Source organism: Oncorhynchus mykiss, chromosome 13, assembly GCF_013265735.2.
Source record: "Oncorhynchus mykiss isolate Arlee chromosome 13, USDA_OmykA_1.1, whole genome shotgun sequence".
Classification (NCBI taxonomy): Eukaryota; Metazoa; Chordata; class Actinopteri; order Salmoniformes; family Salmonidae; genus Oncorhynchus; species Oncorhynchus mykiss.
In genome coordinates this window covers 49,194,427-49,213,796 of record NC_048577.1, presented here as the reverse complement: position 1 = coordinate 49,213,796, position 19,370 = coordinate 49,194,427, and the positions used below count along the sequence as shown (strand labels likewise).

Below are 19,370 nucleotides of genomic sequence, written 5' to 3'. Positions count from 1 at the left end.
GGCTGGTCGAGCTGTGCTCGAAATGATGCAGCGTGAATGGGAGCCTCTTTCTCAAGACGAACTGGAGCAACGATTGGACCGAACAGTGGAAGAAATTCTGGAAGCTGACCTCCTAGCAAAGGTTCAGGACCAGCCTGGACCAATCTACCTACAACTGTCTCAGCTGGTGGAAGAACCTCAACAGCAAAACCAAATTCGGTCAACAACAGAACTTACAACACTTTCTCATGTAGAAGAGGAGTCTGAATCTCAACAGTTAACTGATGCTGAGGAAAACGCTGCAGTTCAGGTAGCCTTCAGTAGGCCTACTTTTCTTCATTGTTGTGGCTTGATCTATTTTTCCATCCCCACACTAATGCAGATTTGAGATGACACCATTTGCTGTGCACAGATCTGATTTATGTTTATTTTAATTTCTCAGTACATTACAGATCTCCTCCAGAATTCAAACTCAAGATACAATCAGAGCCGTATGGCAGGACGTGCCCGTTTATCCCTGTCCCACACTGTTCTCCTGTCCCTCACCCTCCTCTCCAAGCGCCTCAGCTATCGCTCTGTGTCTACCAGTTTCCGCCTGGAAAAAGGAAACATTCATAGGATCTTCTTTTCCTTTTGTGAGCGTGTGAACACACTTGAGGACCAACAAATTAGATGGCCAACTGGTATGTTGACTGCTGTTCAGTGTGGATCAATTCAAAGTGTTATACAAACGTTTTCAGCAGGGACCCCATTTTATCCGCCAGTATTTCTGGGGACCCCATTTTCCCCCCAATAATTTCTTGCCACCCCAAATCAGATGACACAACCTTAAAATCAGTCAATGTAGATTTTTACATCAACAAATAACCTTAAATTAATTGCATTAATTTCAAAATGAAAAGGCATCAATACATTTACTCAAATGTTTTCCAATTATCTTTCACAAAAACGTTTGTATATTGTCCTATACAATTTTTTTGGGGGGGGCGACCTCCCCCCCACCGACGTAGAATATCACTGAATTACAATATCCTGAAATGTTCACCTTCAAACAATTTACACACTATTTACTCCATCACCCATGTTTGTTTCTGGTCCTTCTCTCCTCCAGGCATTGAGGCTATTGAAAACCTCCCCCCCCTCTCCAGCCTGCTGGGGAAAGCCAAAGGCTTGGAAGAGAAGGGCGTCCCCAGGGTCCTGGGAGTCTTGGGGCACACCCGCATCCCCATCCGCCTGCCCATTGGCAAACAGGATGTGGAGAGCATGATGCCAGAGGTAAAGAGGATGAAGGAGGCCCATCCCGACTCCTGGCTGAACCTGGAGCTGGTGTGTAACCATACAGGCAGGTTGATACACTGCAGAATCAGCAAGGGATCAGACCTGGATAGAGCCAGTGCTCTGAGGGACAAACTCAAACAGCTCCCTGAGATGATGCCCCCAGGGACCTGCCTAGTGGCTCGAGTTGGATATCCAGCCTCTGCCCAGATATTGACCCCGTACGCAGTGGGTTGTAGCCTCAGGGGAAATCTTTACAACAGGTCCCTGGAAGCCCATTTTTACCTCCTGGACCAGGCTGTGGCTGACCTGAAAGCCAGATTTGAAAGGCTCAGGTATTTGGACATGGGGAACTATGAAAGAGCCAAAGCAGTTGTCCTCACTGCTTGCATACTCCACAATGTATTTCTGGACATGGGGAAAGTGGTCAACGGACAGGTTGAGAGGGAGGCAGGGACACAGGAGGGAGAGGGGGAGTGTGATGAGGAGGGTGTGAGGAGAAGGGAAGCCATCGCAGATTTGCTGTACAAAGAGTTGGATTCTGGAAGTACATAAAGTGATTTATCATTTTTGTGTTTGTATTGAGATAAAATATACAATATAAATTCTGTTAAAAAGGAAGAGTATCACAGCAATATCTTGTATTTTATACATATGTAGGATTATTTGTATCCTATGGCAGATCTATGTACAATATGCCCTGTGTAGCCGCCTTCTCATTCACACTTCTCATTCACAGGGAATTCCTGCAGTGAACTCCTTTGTCAAATGGTGTTATTATAGCATAATAAAAACGTATACAATGACAAATCATGACAACACAAAGTAGCTGAATGGTTGAACGCTTAAGAAACATTTGCATGATGCAGTCTTTCATTCTATGCACAAGCTTCTATATATTACACAAAATCCAAAAGTTTTTAGTTCCATGAGAACTCCTTTCCTCGGGTGTGCTGTACTGCTACTCTGGCAGCTGGAAACTGTTGTTTTGACTGTGAGACAAACCGGAGATTGCACGGGCTAGATTATTGATGGCCTCTATCTTCCTCTCCTCCAGGGCCTTCTGCTGGGCCCACATGTTCATCTTCCTCTCCTGCAGCTCCATGTACAGCTGCAGGACATCTTGGGGGGGCCTGGAAGCAAAGGGGGCAGCTGTCAGGGAGGGTGTCGGAAGGATGGGGGTAAACCGCTTGCTGGCAATAGCCTTGCCCAGCTTGGTCCCATTGAGTTTGGACCTGCGCTGTGCCTCGATCTCCTCTCGACTCTTCCCCAGGACCACATGCATGGCCTTGAAGAACTCCCAGTGGACACTCTGGGCCCCCAGTCTCTTGGACCTCTCAGCGTTTTTCCTGTATGTGGCCAACATGTTACGCCACTTCAGATCACACTCATAGGCCTTGACTGTGACATCTGTGCTCCCAGCTGCTCTTAGCTTGGCAGTCACTCTCTCAGCCACTGTCTCCCACAGTTTCTTTTTCTTGCACACTGGCTGGTCAAAATCCTGGTCCATTTCGAGGCGGGTTTGGACAAGTTGCCATGTGGCTTGTAAAGTCCATACAAACTCTGGAGAAGGGAAGTTGATAAATGTGTATATATAAAAACAATATGATTCAAATACATTTGTTAAATGTTGTTTATTAATTTGTCATGTGTTTTCCTCATAGCCCGTGTGTTTACAGAAACTTGTCCTATTGAGAAACTTTGAGAGCCAATTCAATTTATTCTGATAAATATCAGTGATAAACCACAAACTCATCGAGCTCCTCGCAAATAACGATGAATGCAATCTGCTGACAAGTTGCACTGACCTGCTTTCGATTTATCTGGATCCAAACTGGACGCCGTTGGAGTTTCATCTCCTTCAATACTCTCTGTTACAACCGTCTCAATAACATCCATTGTGTTACTCAGTGACAATGACATTTGTTTGAAGTAGGATATGACAAGCAATTCAAACCAATAATTTAACAACTCTGCTATGGCATGCGATTATTTTTTCCCCCGCATCAACTAAAACGATGAATATAACAACAACCCCATACTTGTTTCCAGCACCTCCCAGTGAGCGGAGCAATTGCATCGTAGAGCAATATGGAAAATGTAGTTTTTACAGTTCTAACGAAACAATATGTATTTTGCTTACTTAACAACCATCACCAGTTGCTATAGATATGGCTTGAAACGAGGAGTCATTTATGCATGTTTTGGGAGTTGTTATTTTTCATAGAGAAATATTACTTAATTCTGATAGTTGTAAAACAGCTGAGACTACAAGGCCCATGATTAAATAGAACGACCCACCCCTTCACACATCCCTCCCCCCTTTTCGTGGCGCCTCCTGTTTATCGTCCAGTTAAAAGATGGCGTTAGCGGCCAGCTAAAACGATTATTCTTCGTTTGATTGAATTAATTATGTCGGTGGGAATAATTAGTCATTGCAAATACTTTATTACTCTTGAGATGGGACTTAAAAACATAGATTATATCACTTGTGTTCGCACAATAACGCACCGTGATTGTTTGTTGGGCCTTCTCGCATACAGAGGCCTGTTTTTTTAGGGAGTGGACGAGAGGTTGACAAACTTCAACTCCCAGCAGCATTGCTGAGAAGTTGGGTCAAAGGGTAATTTCTTCCACTTGTCATGCCGGTATTTGTAGTATTTTTGTTCTTTTCCAGAAATGTTTTACACATTTTTTTTAATGGATTAAGATTTAAATACACTAGAGGAGATCATTTGTTAACCATGTTTAATACTGTATAACTTTATGATGTAGCTTAAGAAAATTGATAAGTAAAATGCACAAAAATAATGATCCACATTTCTGCCCCTCAGTCCCCCTGTCATCATCCATGTCATCACTTTCTGTTTGAAGTGACTTGTTAGTGAGGATAAGCAGAAGAGCAGGTGGGTTGGAGACAATTAGTGGCATCATGGCGTCAAAGCCAGTGCCAGGGATCCATAAACATGGGACATGGGCAGGCAACCCCAGAGAAGTGTCCTCAGCCTCCCCAGAGACCTCTCTGACCTGGTGCCTGTCACAGCTCTCTAAACCAGAGAGAGCAGCAGCCGAGGACCACAAGCCAGGCACTGCAGGGCTGGACACCAGTGGACACAAACAGCTGGCCAAAAGGGTCAAAGCTGGGCAGTGGCGAGCACTGGTGGCCATCCGCACACAGCACATTAAAGGAGGAAGCAGTGGGATAGCTCGATTCCGAGGCCAGGGTGGACTGCGCACTCTCCTGGACCTGCTAAAGCACCCTGAGTGTTCCAGGAAGACTCTGGACCTGGCTCTCAGCATCCTGGCTAACTGCTGCACTGAGAGACAGACACGAGTTGAGGTGAGACAGAAGGGTGTAGGACAAATCAGGGCTGCTACACATTTACATTGATTGAATATGAATGTTTAGTATGAAAAGTTGGACAGTGGTGACTTACATTATGATATTTAATGTTTTTCTCCCCTCTAAAGGTTAGGAAGCTTGATGGAATATCTATTGTGGGCAAGTGACTATCACAATAAGTTTAAATCATTCATTTCACATGATGGTGAGAATTTCAGAAATGTAAGTTTGCTCTTCCTTTCTTAGTGGGCATTTTGAAGAAGAATGTAGCCATGGAGACAATCCAGAACAGAGCAGCCCGGGCCTTGGGGAACTTGGCCATGGACCCAGAGAGTTCCACACTTATCCACTCTGCCGGTAAGTAAAAAAAAAAAATTGTAATGATTTTGGCTGCCTGTGTCTGTTTGTACATCACTTTCTGATGGTATTTTTGTTTTGTAGTACAGTACCAGTCAAAAGTTTGGAAACGGTTTCTCTTTATTTGTACTATTATCTACATTGTAGAATAAGAGGGAAGACATCAAAACTATGAAATAACACATATGGAATCACGGAGTAACCATAAAAGTGTTAAACAAATCAAAATATATTTTGTATGTTTTATTCTTCAAAGTAGCTGCCTTAATGACAGTTTTGCACACTCTTGCAATTCTCTCAACCAGCTTCACTTGTCCTGTTGATAAACAAATGATAGTCCCACTAAGCACAAACCAGGTGGGATGGTGTATTGCTGCAGAATGCTGTGGTAGCCATGCTGGTTAAGTGTGCCTTGAATTCTAAATAAATCACTGACCGTGTCACCAGCAAAGCACCCCCACACCATCCTCCATGCTTCACAGTGGGAACCACACATGCGGATATCATCTGTTCACCTGCTTTGTGTCTCACAAAGACATGGCGGTTGGAACCAAAAATCTCACATTTGGACTCATCAGGCCAAAGGACAGATTTCCACCGGCCTAATATCCATTGCTCGTGTTTCTTTGCCCAAGTCTCATCTTAGTGGTGTCCTTTAGTAGTGGTTTCTTTGCAGCAATTCGACCATGAAGGCCTGATTTCATGCAGTGTCCTCTGAACAGTTAATGTTGAGATGTGTCTTGTACTCTGAAGCATTTATTTCTGAGGCTGGTGATTCTTAATGAACTTATTCTCTGCAGCAGAGGTAACTCTGGATCTTCCTTTCCTGTGGTGGTCCTCATGAGAGCCAGTTTCATCATAGCGCTTGATGGTTTTTGCGACTGCACTTGAATAAACTTTTAAAGTTCTTGAAATTATCCGGATTGACTGACCTTCATGTCTTAAAGTTCTATTAAAGACTGTCATTTCTCTTTGCTTATTTGAGCTGTTCTTGCCATAATATGGATTTTTTTTTTTTTTTTTAACCAAATAGGGGTATCTTCTGCGTACACCACTACTTTGTCACAACACAACTGATTGGCTCAAACGCATTAAGAAGGAAAGAAATTCCACAAATAAACTTTAACAACTCACATCTGTTAATTGAAATGCCTTCCAGGTGACTACCTCATGAAGCTGGTTGAGAGAATGCCTTGACAGCTTTGCACACACTTGGCAAAGGGTGGCTATTTTGAAGAATCTCAAATATAAAATATATTTTGATTTGTTTAACACTTTTATGGTTACTACATGATTCCATATGTGTTCTTTCGTAGTTTTGATGTCTTTACTATTATTCTACAATATCAAAAATAGTAAAAATAAAGAAAAATCCTTGAATGAGTAGGTGTGTCCAAACTTTTGACTGGTACTGTATAAGTTGAACATTAGATTTTGTCCCTGAAAAATAATTGCTTTTCTGTTTTCGACACAGGTGGTGTTCCACTCCTGCTCCTCTGCGTCTCTCTTGCCTCTGCCCCATCCCCTCCCTCTGATGACCCACTGGAAGCCCCTTCCTCTAAACTAGAGTGTGCTCAGTCGGCTGCCCGTGCCCTCCTCTACCTTGCAGACACCCCCTCAAACCGCCTTTTACTGCTCACCCAGGGTAGTCTGACTGCTCTCGCCCCGCTCATTGCTCCAGAGTACCCTCTGGGGCTGAGGAGAGCAGCACTCCGGACCCTCCATGAGCTCACCAGGAGCTGTGGTGTAGAGTGTGCTAGAGAGGTGTCCCGATCTGGGGTTCTAGCTCAGCTAGGTGTCATGGCTTCGGGAGAGGCCGCTAAACCTTTTGAGGAGCTTGCGTTGAAAACCCTGGCCAACATGTGCACTCAAGGCTGCTTACGTCCTCTGGTGGGTTCCCTGGGGGTAATCCAGAAGTTTACGGAGGAGGTCAAGAAGGACGGCCTGAAGTCTGGAGTGTTCCTCAAGGCTCTCTGCTTATGCTGCAAAGAGGCAGTGAACCGGGCCAAAGTGAAGGAGAGTGGCGGTCTGGAGGTGTTGATTGGCTTCCTTGGTGTCCATCAGAGCCACCCCCTCGACCGATTGGTCATTCTGGCTTGTGTTGACTTTGTCTATGACGAAGCTGCCCTGGAACAGTTACAAGAATTGGGAATAGTCCCCCTGCTAGTTGCTCGGTTAGTGGAGCTGGCTAAAGGTGAGGAGCCATCTGCTGGGAAGATGGATGTGAGCCTCACCTCTACCATGTTTTCTTCAGAGCTGCTGTCTACGTCATGTTTCGACTCATTTGACTTCCCTCCCCCAGAGGGGAACAGGAAAGAGGAGATGGGGAAGGAGCATGTCCTTGGGTCATCCAGCTTTCTTAGCCTGAGGTGAGTGAACAGACTCACCTTTGCCCCCCTCTGAGTTTGTGCACCTGTGATTTATTTGAGTTTTGTAAAAATGGATATCTGACCTGTCCTATTGCTGCTCCTCCAGGTCCTGGTTGGTGTCTGAAGGTTTGATCTCCTCTGAGGGGGATCTTCTTGACTCTCCTGGAGGCACGGAGGGAGATTGGGGGAGTCTTCATATCCCTTCTTCTTCTCCCCAAACCTCTTCCACTGACTGTCATTCCCCTTTAAAATGCTTATCTCCTACCCGCTCACTACCTTCCTCCACTCCCTTATCCGCACCCAAATCTCTGAGTCAATCCACCCCCTCTACCTCAATGAGTTCTCCAGCTCAGGTCCACATGTCATCTCCCTCAAAAACCGCTGATCTGTCTACCTGTGTCCCTCTGCCTTCCTCTACCTCCACCCCCCAAGCCCAGCCCGGCTCCTCTACCTCCACCACCCAAGCCCAGCCTGGCTCCTCTACCTCTGCTCTCCCTTCCTCAACTATCCCACCCCTCACTTCCGTCTCCCCATCCAAGTTCTCCTCCCCTCCACGGAAAAGGCCACGTGTCCCCTCAACCACCCGCTCCAGTGTGGTGCCCCTCGACACCCCTCCCACAGTGTCCCGACCCCAGGCCTATCACCACCCCTACCACCCTGAGCCTTGGGCCCCAGAGTCTCCCATCCTGCTGCTGCTCTCACGCTTCTCTCACGCCACGGACCCCAGCGCTGCTCTGGTCAACTCGGGCATCATCTCTGGCCTACTGTTCTACCTCAGCCAGCATCAGGACCCCAGCGGCAGGTGCTTCCGCATGCTGTGCCGGCTGAGCTGCAACCCCAACTGTCTGCAGGCGCTGGTCAGGACTGGCTCAGTGGCTCTGATCCGCCATCACCTGGTCCAGAGAGGGAGTGACCCTGAGAGTTGGGGAGCTGGAGAGAGGCAGAGTGATAGGGTCAAGGCCAAAGTGAAACAGCTTGGTAAGTTTAATTGATGTACTTGGTCATAAAGTTTGGTTTTTAGTTTTATGTAATAGTACTGCTGTAAATTTTGGGGTATAATTTCTTGTGCATTTGTGTTTAGGTCTTGCTCTGCTTAGTAATCTACGTGTTCAGTGTGAGTCTGGATTTGGTTCTGGAGTACTGAGCCATGTGATTCTGTCAGGCTCAGAGTCAGACAAGCTGAACTGTGCTCTGTCTCTACCACTAGTAAATGGGTAAGCCAAATTGTCTTGTGTGAAATGGCACTGGTGGAATGTTAAGAAATACCAACTGAAATCTGACATCAATTTGTGTTCCCTAACAGTAACAAGGTTCTCTTGAAGAAACTTCTTCTAGACAACGGTGGTCTACTCTTGGCTCTGGAGCCCCTTGGATGTAATGAGGACGAGGAAGAGGAAGACCATCACACCAGTGAATGCCGACGACTCCTCTCAGATTGTCTCAACTCACCGCAACATGTCTCCGCCCCCCAGCTCCACTCTCTATATTTCTCCCTGCTGATTGGATGCCTCTCTAGTCTGATGGGTTGCCCCAAAACAGTACTGGCTAAAAGAAGGTGCAGGGTACTCAGTCCTATCAAACCCCTGTCAGTCTCACAAACCGGTGAAGCTTCACCCCCTCCCTTAAAAAAGCCTCGTCTGGTCAATATCTGTGCTTACAATGACTCAACCTTTGACCTCCTCTTCCTGCTGGATGATGGGAGCCAGGTGTCAGCCAATAGGGAAGCAGTGGCTGGGGCCGAGGGAACCGAGGTGGTGGGGTCGGAGTACTTCAGGGCCCTGTTGAGGGGGAGCTTTGGAGAGGCTCAAGGGAGAACTGGGGAGGCCATCCCCATCAGGGATGTGAGCCAAGGCATGCTGCTACCTGTACTGCACTATCTGCATGGCTGTCGCCTGAACAAGGATGGAGAGACTGCAGAGGAACAGGGGGATGAGACGGAGAGAGAAGGCAGAGGAGAGTGTCAGATTTTGGGATCCTTGGCCTCTGAGGGGCTGGGTGTCTGGAGAGACGGGGCAGAAGAACCCTCACCAGAGGCACAGAGCTTCCAGAAGACCCCCCTAGCTGAGACGATGATGGGGGCCTGTAGGTTTTTGGTGACAGAGTTGCAGAGGGAGGTGGAGGATCTGTGTGTGTCTTTGCTGTCCTGCTCTGCCAAGAATGCTGGTCGAATTGCAGACGTTGGCAAAAAGCCTCCATCTAACATGGACCAATATGGATCAGAGGGAGAGTCTGCTGACGAGAGCCTGGCAAACCGCACATCTGGACTAGAGTTGAGTGGTTCTGAGGCCCAGACAGACTCCTTGGCCCCCACAGTGACAGCAGGCCAGGCTGAGTCACTACATGGCTCTGGACTCCAACCCTGTCAGCAGACAGAGGGTAGACGGCACTCTGCCCCTGGACCAGGCCAGAAGGGCATTAGTGCACCAAAGACAACCTCAGGACTGGAGACTTGTGTCAATCCGCTGAAATCAAGTTCTGCCTCAAAGTGCTGCAAAAGACGTTCTAAACTGCGGAGTGTTTCAAACACACAGAAGGTTGTGGATTCTGTACAGGACTCTAAAGGTGGTCCTGGTAGATGGACCCTCCTACCACAGGTGTATTGGTTTTCCCAACGGTACAGCTATCCTGGACTGGGTAGGGCCTGCCTGTCCCTACTGCTGGGCTCTCAGGGCTTCTCCCAGCCCCGCCCTTCTTCCCTGGCTGCAGACTGCCTGCGCAGACTGGCCAGAGAGGCAGACTGTACAGAGACTCTGAAACGTGACCTAGTGAGTCTGGCCACCATGGCCCTGAGCTGAGAGGGGGAGGGCTAGGAGGAAAGAGGGGTGTTGGATGGAGATGGAGGTGAGGAGAGGAGAACATGTGATTGTCTCTCCAATGACACTGAAGTTAACGTTTGTCATTGTGAGAAGTCTTCACAACATGATTAGCCTTCCTTCCTTGTGAATATCTGTCTTTGTCTCACAACACATAACCTTTTATATTCCAAAATTGGTGTTTACAAAGTAATTGAAGTTTGAATGATTTTCTTCAGAATATTAAATTTATATTTAAAGGAGTCATGCTGCCATTTAAAGGGATGGGTTCTCAGACAGTGAATCATGAGGAAAATAATTATCTCATGGTGCACTGTAAATTAAGTTGTATTATAATGAAAACATTAGCATAATGTAATATGCTAAATACTTTTGTTGCATGTAAATGTTAACTTTTTTTTATATTTTCAGTTTGATTTTGAAATATACACAGCTGTCCTGTAAATGTCCTGTATTGACTTGGATGACTCTAATAATCAGGTGGGACTGGGTGCCATGATGTATATGCTGTAAATAAAGTGAACTTTAGGAGTAGCTGCAAGGTGACGATAACAGAGATCAGCTTTCACTTGCCTCATGTGAATCCACGCTCCTCAATAAATCTGTTTGGATGTCTTTCTCTTTTGTCCTGTCTGAAAAGGCATACTGTATCTAAAGGACAAGACAGATCAACACGAATGTTGGCTATGCGCAGTAGATCCCCTGCTCGGTGCTCAGACGAACAGTGGTGATTCAACATGTAGAATTGTCGGGAAATGAACAGAAAATGACAGCCAATGTTCTGTGGTTAGAGGTAAGAGCAAGGCCACACCCACTACGCACAGCCATCGTCTGTGTTGGTCTGTCTTGTCCTCAATGTGTGTTTGGCGTTCAGAACTGGAATATATGTATGTTTACATACTAGTTCCATTCATCTTACACATAATATCAGACAGTTGGAGGTAAACAAATGAGAAGCCACTGTGTGTGTGTGTGATTACAGTAAAAGTAGTATATATTTTTTATTTCTATCTGACTGGGAGCACCACAGTCAGTAGTGTTGCTAATTGGCCCCTTGGTCAGTAGCATAATGCCAGGTTCATTAGAGCTATTCAGCACGTAGTAATCAGGGAAGGTGGATGATCAGCATAGAGTTAGGTTTCCTTAGTGGCGGGGGCCCTCATAACCCTCAGGAAGAGCATTTTCATGAGGGTTGTGGAAGAGAGAGTGGTTGCCATCACCCCAGGGCCATTTCTGAAAGAGAAAGTTGTTTTCATCATTCAGGATAGATTGGATAAAACTAGACCTATGTTCAGAAAGACATCCCACTACTACTAACAATCCTAACATGTAGATGAACTGTGAGTGAAGTTAGTCTGTTGGTTATCAGAGTGCCTCCTGTATCACCTTGGTGCGGATGCGAAGGTGTGAGTAGGCCACAAACTCAGGGGGTTCATGGGAGTGCTGTTGCATCTTCATGTAGGCGTTGGCGATGCAGACGGCAACACCAGGTAGGGCCAACACAAACGACAGGATCTTCCAGGTCCTAGCTGTGGAGGTCAAACCATTTCCGCTAGATCAGACTCAACGGTTCTGTGTGACCCTGAGTTATCAAGGCTTGGGTACATCACAACACCAGCATAACTAAGTAACAGAGCAGCTCAAAAACACTGATGATCCAGTTCAGATTTCAGTGACTCAGCCTTGGTTCCTTGTCTCAGGCTCTGACATGCAGGACAGAAGCGCCTCAATTACAATATGATACATTTGTAAGTCACCTGACAGGCCTAAATACAGCAGAGCACAAACATTTAATGAATGTAAGAGGAAGACTGCCAACTTTCCACAAACCTCTGTTAATATTAAACCCAGAAGCCCAACTCAACACAAAAGGTGCAGGCAGTAGAGCAGAGAGAGAATATAACACAATATGAGAAGAGTTAAGTACTTTACACACACCTGATCCTCCCTCATGGCCTGCGTGTGATGCAGCAGATAATACCCTGCGGGCCGCCATCGATGCAGGAGACGCCATTCCTGTGGAGTACAGACAGACAACTCTTAAACCAATGGACAGAGGATAGAACTGGAAATTAGTTTCTATGTTTGTGTAGACAGAGAGGCAGTAGGCTATGTTCAGATGAGTAGATTTATTCCTTTTAGAAAAGTGCTATTATATTTAAAGGTAATTTATTACACCCTATAGACAAGATGAAATCATCCAGGTCTAGGCCCACACGTTATCCATGTTAAAGGTTTGTATTGTGGCTCCTCTACCCCAGCAACAGTAAGTAGGTCAAGCTGAAGCTCTCAATAAACCTTCATAGATAAGATACCCCATTAAAATGGCTCACAATACATGTTAACTGACAGTAAATGTCTAACCTAGTCATTTTCAAATGAAGTCAAATACATTTTATAAATATTGGGTTTTAAATACCTAAATTAAAAGTTTAGTTTAAAAACAGACAGAAGCCATGCCATAGGCCTGTTGATATTACTGGTGATCTGAAATGGGAAACACTTGGGAAGCAAAAATTAAACAAATACCATAACATCTGTAAAAACGTTCTGTTCTTTATCCAAAAAGTTTAACTCACCTTTAATTTTGTTGGTCAGTCTTTTGTCCCTTTCTCTTTCTGCACCTTTGTGTCTGTTTGTCCTTCAGCCTGACCTGGACTGAACAGAACTGTGAGACTCCTCCCTGTTGCAACCTGTCTGTCTGCCAAGAAATATCAAGTTTATATTTGGTCAAGTGCAAAAGGAATGGGATGGGTGTTTGACATTGTCTGTTGTGTTTTTGTTTTTGATTGGTGTTTTTAAATCACTGATGAAGGATTTTGTTTTTAATTTGCTGTTTTATACTCTTGTGAATTCAATGGTTTTTACTAGATTACTTGTACTTTTTCATGTTGTCTGTCTGTACTTTTTTTGTAATGACTTGGTGCTGCCTATCTTGGCCAGGGCGCTCTTGAAAAATAGATTTTAATCTCAATGAGCCCTTGCTGGTTAAATAAAGGTTAAATAAATAAATACATAAAATTAGTATTTTTGTTAACTGCACATGAGATGTGTGTGTGTGTGTGTACTGAAAAATTAATTAAAATCTGCGGTAGACCTATCAAACCAGCGCGGTGTACAGGAGGAGTAGGATCACCCTGTTTGAGGAGAACTTTCCTGCAATGCTGGAAATTTAAAACCTCTGAACTTTGTAATTTGCACTTTGAAATTTCAGACTTGATTTTCCGTTAAGAAAAAATATACATTAGGCTAATTATAATCCACATAATAATTCACCGTTTCTGTTGCTGCAGGATTATTTTCCTGCTGTGTAAATGCTTGGCACTTTTGCACTTGACCAAATAAAAACTTGATATGCTAGGCATTTACACTAAAACCGGCTACAATTAAGATCCTACACCTGTAACAGTCATAGGTCGCAGTTTTGTTCAATTTAATTCTGCGCATGACCACATCCACGTGAGATTGAGATTACCATGAACGACATCACATATTGATCAGATGGCGGGAAAGGGTCTGAAATGGGAAAATAGCGCCTGATGAAGCTTTGAAATAGATGGTCTGTATTTCCTTTATGTTTTTGTTTAAGAGTTCACAAGAGCAAGCAATTCAGCACACCTAATTTCATAGGGTTGGCATTTGTAGAAAAATGTATTTTCATCAACTATACTTCAGTGACATAGAGTATGGTCCGTGTCCGCCTGTACAATCGGAAATAGTGAATATGACTGATAGGTGTGTCTGCTAATTATGGTGCAGCTGACCTGTCCTTTTAATTTACTGAAGTCTGACTTGAATCTGGTCCAGTTGGAACGTGTACAAGTTCAGGAATAGCTCCCACTGTGTGTCACAGGGTAACAGTATGCCCAGATCTCCGGCCGGTTAGTCAGTGGCAGTCACAGTGCAGCACCCATACCTCTTCCTAGGCAGTGAGCGTTCGATGCCTACAGACTGCAGCCTGAATTTTGTATTGCTTAATGTTGAGCTATCTCTCTCATAGTGTGTGTGTGTGTGTGTGTCAGATAATAGTGTCCATGGTGTAGGCCTACCGTATTGAAGCTGACAGAACCATGGGTTTAATGCTGCACATTTGGGTTTGAAATGAAATACTGAATATTGACATTCAAAGAAGAGATAGCAAATAGGTCTAGAAGTGTAGTATTACTTCACTATAGATAATTATCATATCAGAACAGTAGCGGTGCGTGGGTAAGAAAAGCCATATTACAACCTATGTGTAATAATTGCGTTGTTTGCTCTATAACCTGTTAGTTCATGTGCCTTGCGGCCTTGATATATAGACCTAAAGGCCGAGACAATAAGACACAGTGGCAGAATAAATTCAACTACAGCTTTGTTTCATCACAAAAGCGACAAGCAACCTCTGTCCAGTGAAGTCCACAAAGCATATTGCATGTAACAAACAGCTAGCTACATGACCTACAGCATGATCAAGCAAGTTACTGTTTCCGACATTTTCGGCCCACTAAACAACTATGGATTTAGAACCACGGAGAGTTACCGCAAGTCGCAAAGGAAACAGGAGCTGCCTACACTATTCCAGCACCATTTCAATTTCAACATTTCGACATCATCAAATCACCTATGCTTAGTCTAATACAGTGACAACTAAAATATACCAAAAACATTTACTCCAATCGACGTAAGAAAAATATGATGTGGCTGTTGATGTTTCTGAATTCTGTGTGCTCGTTCATGCAAGAGGAATAAACATGTTGACTCACCCTACTTGGAGAGAAATGCCAATGCCATCCTCCTCTCTTTCATGTTGACGAAACGATCCATCACTTTTTCATACAGTACACAAATGTATTGTTGTTGTCTTAGGTTACCTGGCTAAAATGCTTGCTCGCTAGCTAGCCTAACTTTCTTTCATGAACCATGTTAGCAAGTTAACATTGACCTTCTACATCTAGCTACATATTGAATGTCCATCCTTTCAGGCCAGGGGCACACTGTACGAATTAATGGTTGGATCAGAATCGGAGTAATGATCATTGGCCAGTACGGAGAATTAAGTAAAACCACAAGTCCAAATCCATATCTCCATCCATGGCTAATTTAGGAAAGGGACAATTTCTGCCGATGACTTATGCTCTCGATACGATTTGATAGGAGTCACACCAAATCCAAGTTGGCTACTCTTGACACTTTGTTTTGGTGCACCAGGACCATTCACAGTTGAGCTCACTCAGTTTAGATCAACGCTGATTGGCTATTATTTTATACTTTTTTCATCATGGGAGGTCAAATGCTTGCTGGCTTCCTTTGCATTCAATGCTACAGGTGGCTACAATGTCATACTCTTTTGGAACTACACATACAGTGACAGAGGGGCGCTGTTTCACTTGCTCGGAAGCTTTCTCCGGTGAGATTCAGTACAGTCTTGCCCAAATGTTTTGAATGACACAAATATTAATTTCCACAAAGTCTGCTGCCTCAGTGTCTTTAGATAAAAGTCAGATGTTACTATGGAATACTGAAGTATAATTACAAGCATTGCATAAGTGTCAAAGGCTTTTATTGACAATTACATGAAGTTGATGCAAAGAGTCAATATTTGCAGTGTTGACCCTTCTTTTTCAAGACCTCTGCAATCTGCCCTGGCATGCTGTCAATTAACTTCTGGGCCACATCCTGACTGATGGCAACCCATTATTGTATAATCAATGCTTGGACTTTGTCAGAATTTGTGGGTTTTTGTTTGCCTACCTGCCTCTTGAGGATTGACCACAAGTTCTCAATGGGATTAAGGTCTGGGGAGTTTCCTGGCCATGGACCCAAAATATCAATGTTTTGTTCCCCGAGCCACTTAGTTATCACTTTTGCCTTATGGCAAGGTGCTCCATCATGCTGGAAAAGGCATTGTTCGTCACTAAACTGTTCCTGGATGGTTGGGAGAAGTTGCTCGCGGAGGATGCGTTGGTACCATTCTTTATTCATGTTCTTAGGCAAAATTGTGAGTGAGCCCACTCCCTTGGCCGAGAAGCAACCCCATACATGAGTTGTCTCAGGATGCTTTACTGTTGGCATGACACAGGACGGATGGTAGAGCTCACCTTGTCTTCTCCGGACAAGCTTTTTTCCGGATGCCCCAAACAATCGGAAAGAGGATTCATCAGAGAAAATTACTTTACCCCAGTCCTCAGCAGTCCAATCCCTGTACCTTTTGCAGAATATCTGTCTCTCCCTGATATTTTTCCTGGAGAGAAGTGGCTTCTTTGCTGCCCTTGACACCAGGCCATCCTCCAAAAATCTTGGCCTCACTGTGCGTGCAGATGCATTCACTCACACCTGCCTGCTGCCATTCCTGAGCAGGCTCTGTACTGGTGGTGCCCCGATCCCACAGCTGAATCAACTTTAGGAGACGGTCCTGGTGCTTGCTGGACTTTCTTGGGCGCCCTGAAGCCTTCTTCACAACAATTGAAGCACTCTCCTTGAAGTTCTTGATGATCCGATAAATGGTTGATTTAGGTGCAATCTTACTGGCAGCAATATCCTTGCCTGTGAAGCCCTTTTTGTGCAAAGCAATAATGATGGCACGTGTTTCCTTGTAGGTAACCATGGTTGACAGAGGAAGAACAATGATTCCCTCCTTTTGAAGCTTCCAGTCTGTTATTCGAACTCAATCAGCATGACAGAGGGATCTCCAGCCTTGTCCTCGTCAACACTCACACCTGTGTTAACGAGAGAATCACTGATCTGATGTCAGCTGGTCCTTTTGTGGCAGGGCTGAAATGCAGTGGAAATGTTTTTTTGTGGATTCAGTTCATTTGTATGGCAAAGAGAGACTTTGCAATTAATTGCAATTCATCTGATCACTCTTCATAACATTCTGGAGTATATGCAAATTGCAATCATACAAACTGAGGAAGCAGACTTTGTGAAAATGAATATTTGTGTCATTCTCAAAACTTTTGGCCACGACTGTACATTCAGCCTCTTGTGATTTGAAGGAAAAGGATTAAACACAAAATATACATTATTTTATATGTTTTTAAAATATTATTTTCTTGGTGATTTTTGTGGGGAAGCCTGGCCTCTCTTGGCATCCATGAATGCACGCCAACCAACCAACTCAATGTTTTTTTTACGGTCTGGGTACAGTATTTTTACTGACCACCAGATGGGGCATTGTGTGCCTATGGCAGGATATCCAATTGACAAAGATTTTCACCCTCCTGTTTGGTGTTTCTCTAACTTGCCTGGATGCCTATTACTTCTCCCTCAACATCCATATGTGATCCTAGAGAAAATTATGCCTCACTGTATTTTCCCAAATATTTTTGAACCTACTTTCAGTAGGCTATTAGTTCCCTGAAATCAGTTCAACTCCTCTTCAGCCTACAAGACTGTCTTTTTGTGTGTTTATGATGTGTGTGTAACCTTGTGAGTTTCCTCTGTGTCTCTGTGTGTAATGTGTGTGTAACCATGTGAGTTTCTTCTGTGTGCGATGTGTGTAACCATGTCCGTTTTGTCTGTGTGTGATGTGTGTAACCATGTGAGTTTCCTCTGTGTCTGTGTGTATGATGTGTGTAACCATGTGAGTTTCCTCTGTGTGTGTGTATATGATGTGTGTAACCATGTGAGTTTCCTCTGTGTCTGTGTGTATATGATGTGTGTAACCATGTGAGTTTCCTCTGTGTCTGTGTGTATATGATGTGTGTAACCATGTGAGTTTCCTCTGTGTCTGTGTGTATATGATGTGTGTAACCATGTGAGTTTCCTCTGTGTCTGTGTGTATATGATGTGTGTAACCATGTGAGTTTCCTCTGTGTCTGTGTGTGAGCCAGCCTGTCCTTTTATAAGTGTGAATCCTTTATTTTCACACTATTTGTTGAGTGTTCCCGTCTCTGTCTGAGGAGCTTCCAGCTCCAATGCAAACAGCAGTGAGAGCCAGGCGTGAAGTCAGGCTGTCAGGGTTAGGGTTAGCCAGTCATGCAGGCAAGCAGTCTGGTCGTCTGGCCCTGTGTTATTGTAGGCACATGTTATGTTTTACTGTGTGTGTGCATACGCACTCATCAAGGCTTACATTGATACACACACATTCACTCACACACACACACACACACACACACACACACACACACACACACACACACACATATACACACATGCAAAACTCGCACACTTTGACTGTATGCTTTCAAAATGCCAAGATAAAGATTGAGATGGCGTGAGCGGTTAGTGCCACCCTGGCATAGCGTTGACAATAAGTTGAGAGCATGTGCCCTGTTAGACGAGTCGAATCAGGCCATGCCAGCTCCAGAGGGGCTCCTGGGTCTGATATAGACCATTTAGTACTTCTGCCCCAATAAAGTCACTTCACACTTACACCAGTCAAAAAGAACTCAACCAAATTCTTTCTAGTTATTTTCTTTCTTTGTCTTGGTTTAGTCACAGAAATGACATGGTCAACCATGGTCACATCCATGTTGTCTGTATCAGATGTATTGTGAGGGGTGATCCATTGTTGTTTAAAGTCATTTTGCTGTGGTACAGAGTTGCATATCCAAACATTACGACATGGGTCTTGAAAACATAGTATACTGAGCATTTGATGAGGGCACTTCGAACAGCTAGTCCGTCAATTCGTGTCTGTATTTTTTATGACCCTGAACTGAATTTAAACACTGTTCTGCATCACTGTCTTGGACAGTACCAGAGCTCATTTGTATTTTTCACACACTGTCTGGTGGGTAGCAAATGAGGTTGGGACTAGGCAAGTCATGATCAGATGAAGTAGAAACGTTTCAAATCAAGACCTGTGACTATTACGTCGTTGGAAAGCTTTTCAGCTCTGCCGATTGCACGAAGGGCTTGAATATTTCCTTTAGAGGTTTTGACTGTCATTCAGTAGGAAGAGAGGGAAGAGGTGAGGGATGGAAGATAAAGAAGCTCTGTAAGGACACACCTTCATGTGAAATTCTATGAAAGTGGAAATTGCAAACAGCATAGACAGGGTAGATATACTGCCTTGGATGTGGAGAGATAGAGATGCAGGGAGAAAGTGAATATTGAGAGTTAGAGGACATGTAGAAACAGCTATCAGGGGAATGAGATGGGCAGTAGAGATACTGACACATAGGGGTCAGCTAGAGGGTGCTTAGGAGTGGGTGTAAAGTGGGAGGGGTCTGGTCAAGACACAGGGCAAAAGGTTCAGAGGTTTAATTCCCTGTGGGGACAGTCAATCTCTCACTATGTTCACTAATG

General features: G+C 44.5%; 3 protein-coding genes across 4 annotated transcripts; 1 reads left to right on the top strand and 2 right to left on the bottom strand.

Annotated features, from left to right (window-relative positions):
* Nucleotides 1–377: 377 nt before the first annotated feature.
* LOC110486670 lies at nucleotides 378–3,332 on the bottom strand. The gene is made up of 2 exons (XM_021558439.2): nucleotides 3,063–3,332; nucleotides 378–2,817 (listed from the first exon to the last, which is right to left on the bottom strand). The coding sequence occupies exons 1-2, from the start codon at nucleotides 3,175–3,177 to the stop codon at nucleotides 2,216–2,218; spliced, it is 717 nt and encodes a 238-aa protein (XP_021414114.1). The 5' UTR covers nucleotides 3,178–3,332; the 3' UTR covers nucleotides 378–2,215.
* Nucleotides 3,333–4,159: 827 nt separating this feature from the next.
* Nucleotides 4,160–10,751, top strand: LOC110486668 (armadillo repeat-containing protein 5). The gene is made up of 7 exons (XM_021558437.2): nucleotides 4,160–4,594; nucleotides 4,726–4,756; nucleotides 4,844–4,954; nucleotides 6,429–7,323; nucleotides 7,430–8,301; nucleotides 8,405–8,537; nucleotides 8,627–10,751. Exons 1-7 carry the CDS (start codon nucleotides 4,187–4,189, stop codon nucleotides 10,116–10,118), a joined length of 3,942 nt encoding a protein of 1,313 aa, XP_021414112.2. The 5' UTR covers nucleotides 4,160–4,186; the 3' UTR covers nucleotides 10,119–10,751.
* A 352-nt stretch (nucleotides 10,752–11,103) lies between these two features.
* On the bottom strand, nucleotides 11,104–14,951 carry LOC110486671 (cytochrome c oxidase subunit 6A, mitochondrial). 2 transcript variants are annotated; one of them, XM_036941385.1, is made up of 5 exons: nucleotides 14,882–14,951; nucleotides 12,716–12,837; nucleotides 12,075–12,152; nucleotides 11,523–11,665; nucleotides 11,104–11,369 (listed from the first exon to the last, which is right to left on the bottom strand). In XM_036941385.1, exons 3-5 carry the CDS (start codon nucleotides 12,148–12,150, stop codon nucleotides 11,280–11,282), a joined length of 309 nt encoding a protein of 102 aa, XP_036797280.1. In that variant the 5' UTR covers nucleotides 12,151–12,152; nucleotides 12,716–12,837; nucleotides 14,882–14,951; the 3' UTR covers nucleotides 11,104–11,279. The 2 variants fall into 2 exon arrangements, with proteins under 2 accessions (XP_036797280.1, XP_021414115.1); XM_021558440.2 differs by lacking the exon at nucleotides 14,882–14,951 and having other exon boundaries at nucleotides 12,716–12,854.
* Between the last annotated feature and the right edge of the window lie 4,419 nt (nucleotides 14,952–19,370).

What these genes read in the sequence shown, in the direction of transcription:
- LOC110486670 (XM_021558439.2), bottom strand. Translation starts at nt 3,177, where the DNA reads ATGTCATTGTCACTGAGTAACACAATGGATGTTATTGAGACGGTTGTA. An exon ending in TCCAGATAAATCGAAAGCAG is followed by an intron (nt 2,818 to 3,062) that starts GTCAGTGCAACT and finishes TCCCTTCTCCAG; the next exon opens with AGTTTGTATGGACTTTACAA.
- LOC110486668 (XM_021558437.2), top strand. Translation starts at nt 4,187, where the DNA reads ATGGCGTCAAAGCCAGTGCCAGGGATCCATAAACATGGGACATGGGCA. An exon ending in AGAGACAGACACGAGTTGAG is followed by an intron (nt 4,595 to 4,725) that starts GTGAGACAGAAG and finishes TCCCCTCTAAAG; the next exon opens with GTTAGGAAGCTTGATGGAAT. An exon ending in TCCAGCTTTCTTAGCCTGAG is followed by an intron (nt 7,324 to 7,429) that starts GTGAGTGAACAG and finishes CTGCTCCTCCAG; the next exon opens with GTCCTGGTTGGTGTCTGAAG.
- LOC110486671 (XM_036941385.1), bottom strand. Translation starts at nt 12,150, where the DNA reads ATGGCGTCTCCTGCATCGATGGCGGCCCGCAGGGTATTATCTGCTGCA. An exon ending in AGGCCATGAGGGAGGATCAG is followed by an intron (nt 11,666 to 12,074) that starts GTGTGTGTAAAG and finishes TGACCTCCACAG; the next exon opens with CTAGGACCTGGAAGATCCTG. An exon ending in ACCTTCGCATCCGCACCAAG is followed by an intron (nt 11,370 to 11,522) that starts GTGATACAGGAG and finishes TTTCTCTTTCAG; the next exon opens with AAATGGCCCTGGGGTGATGG.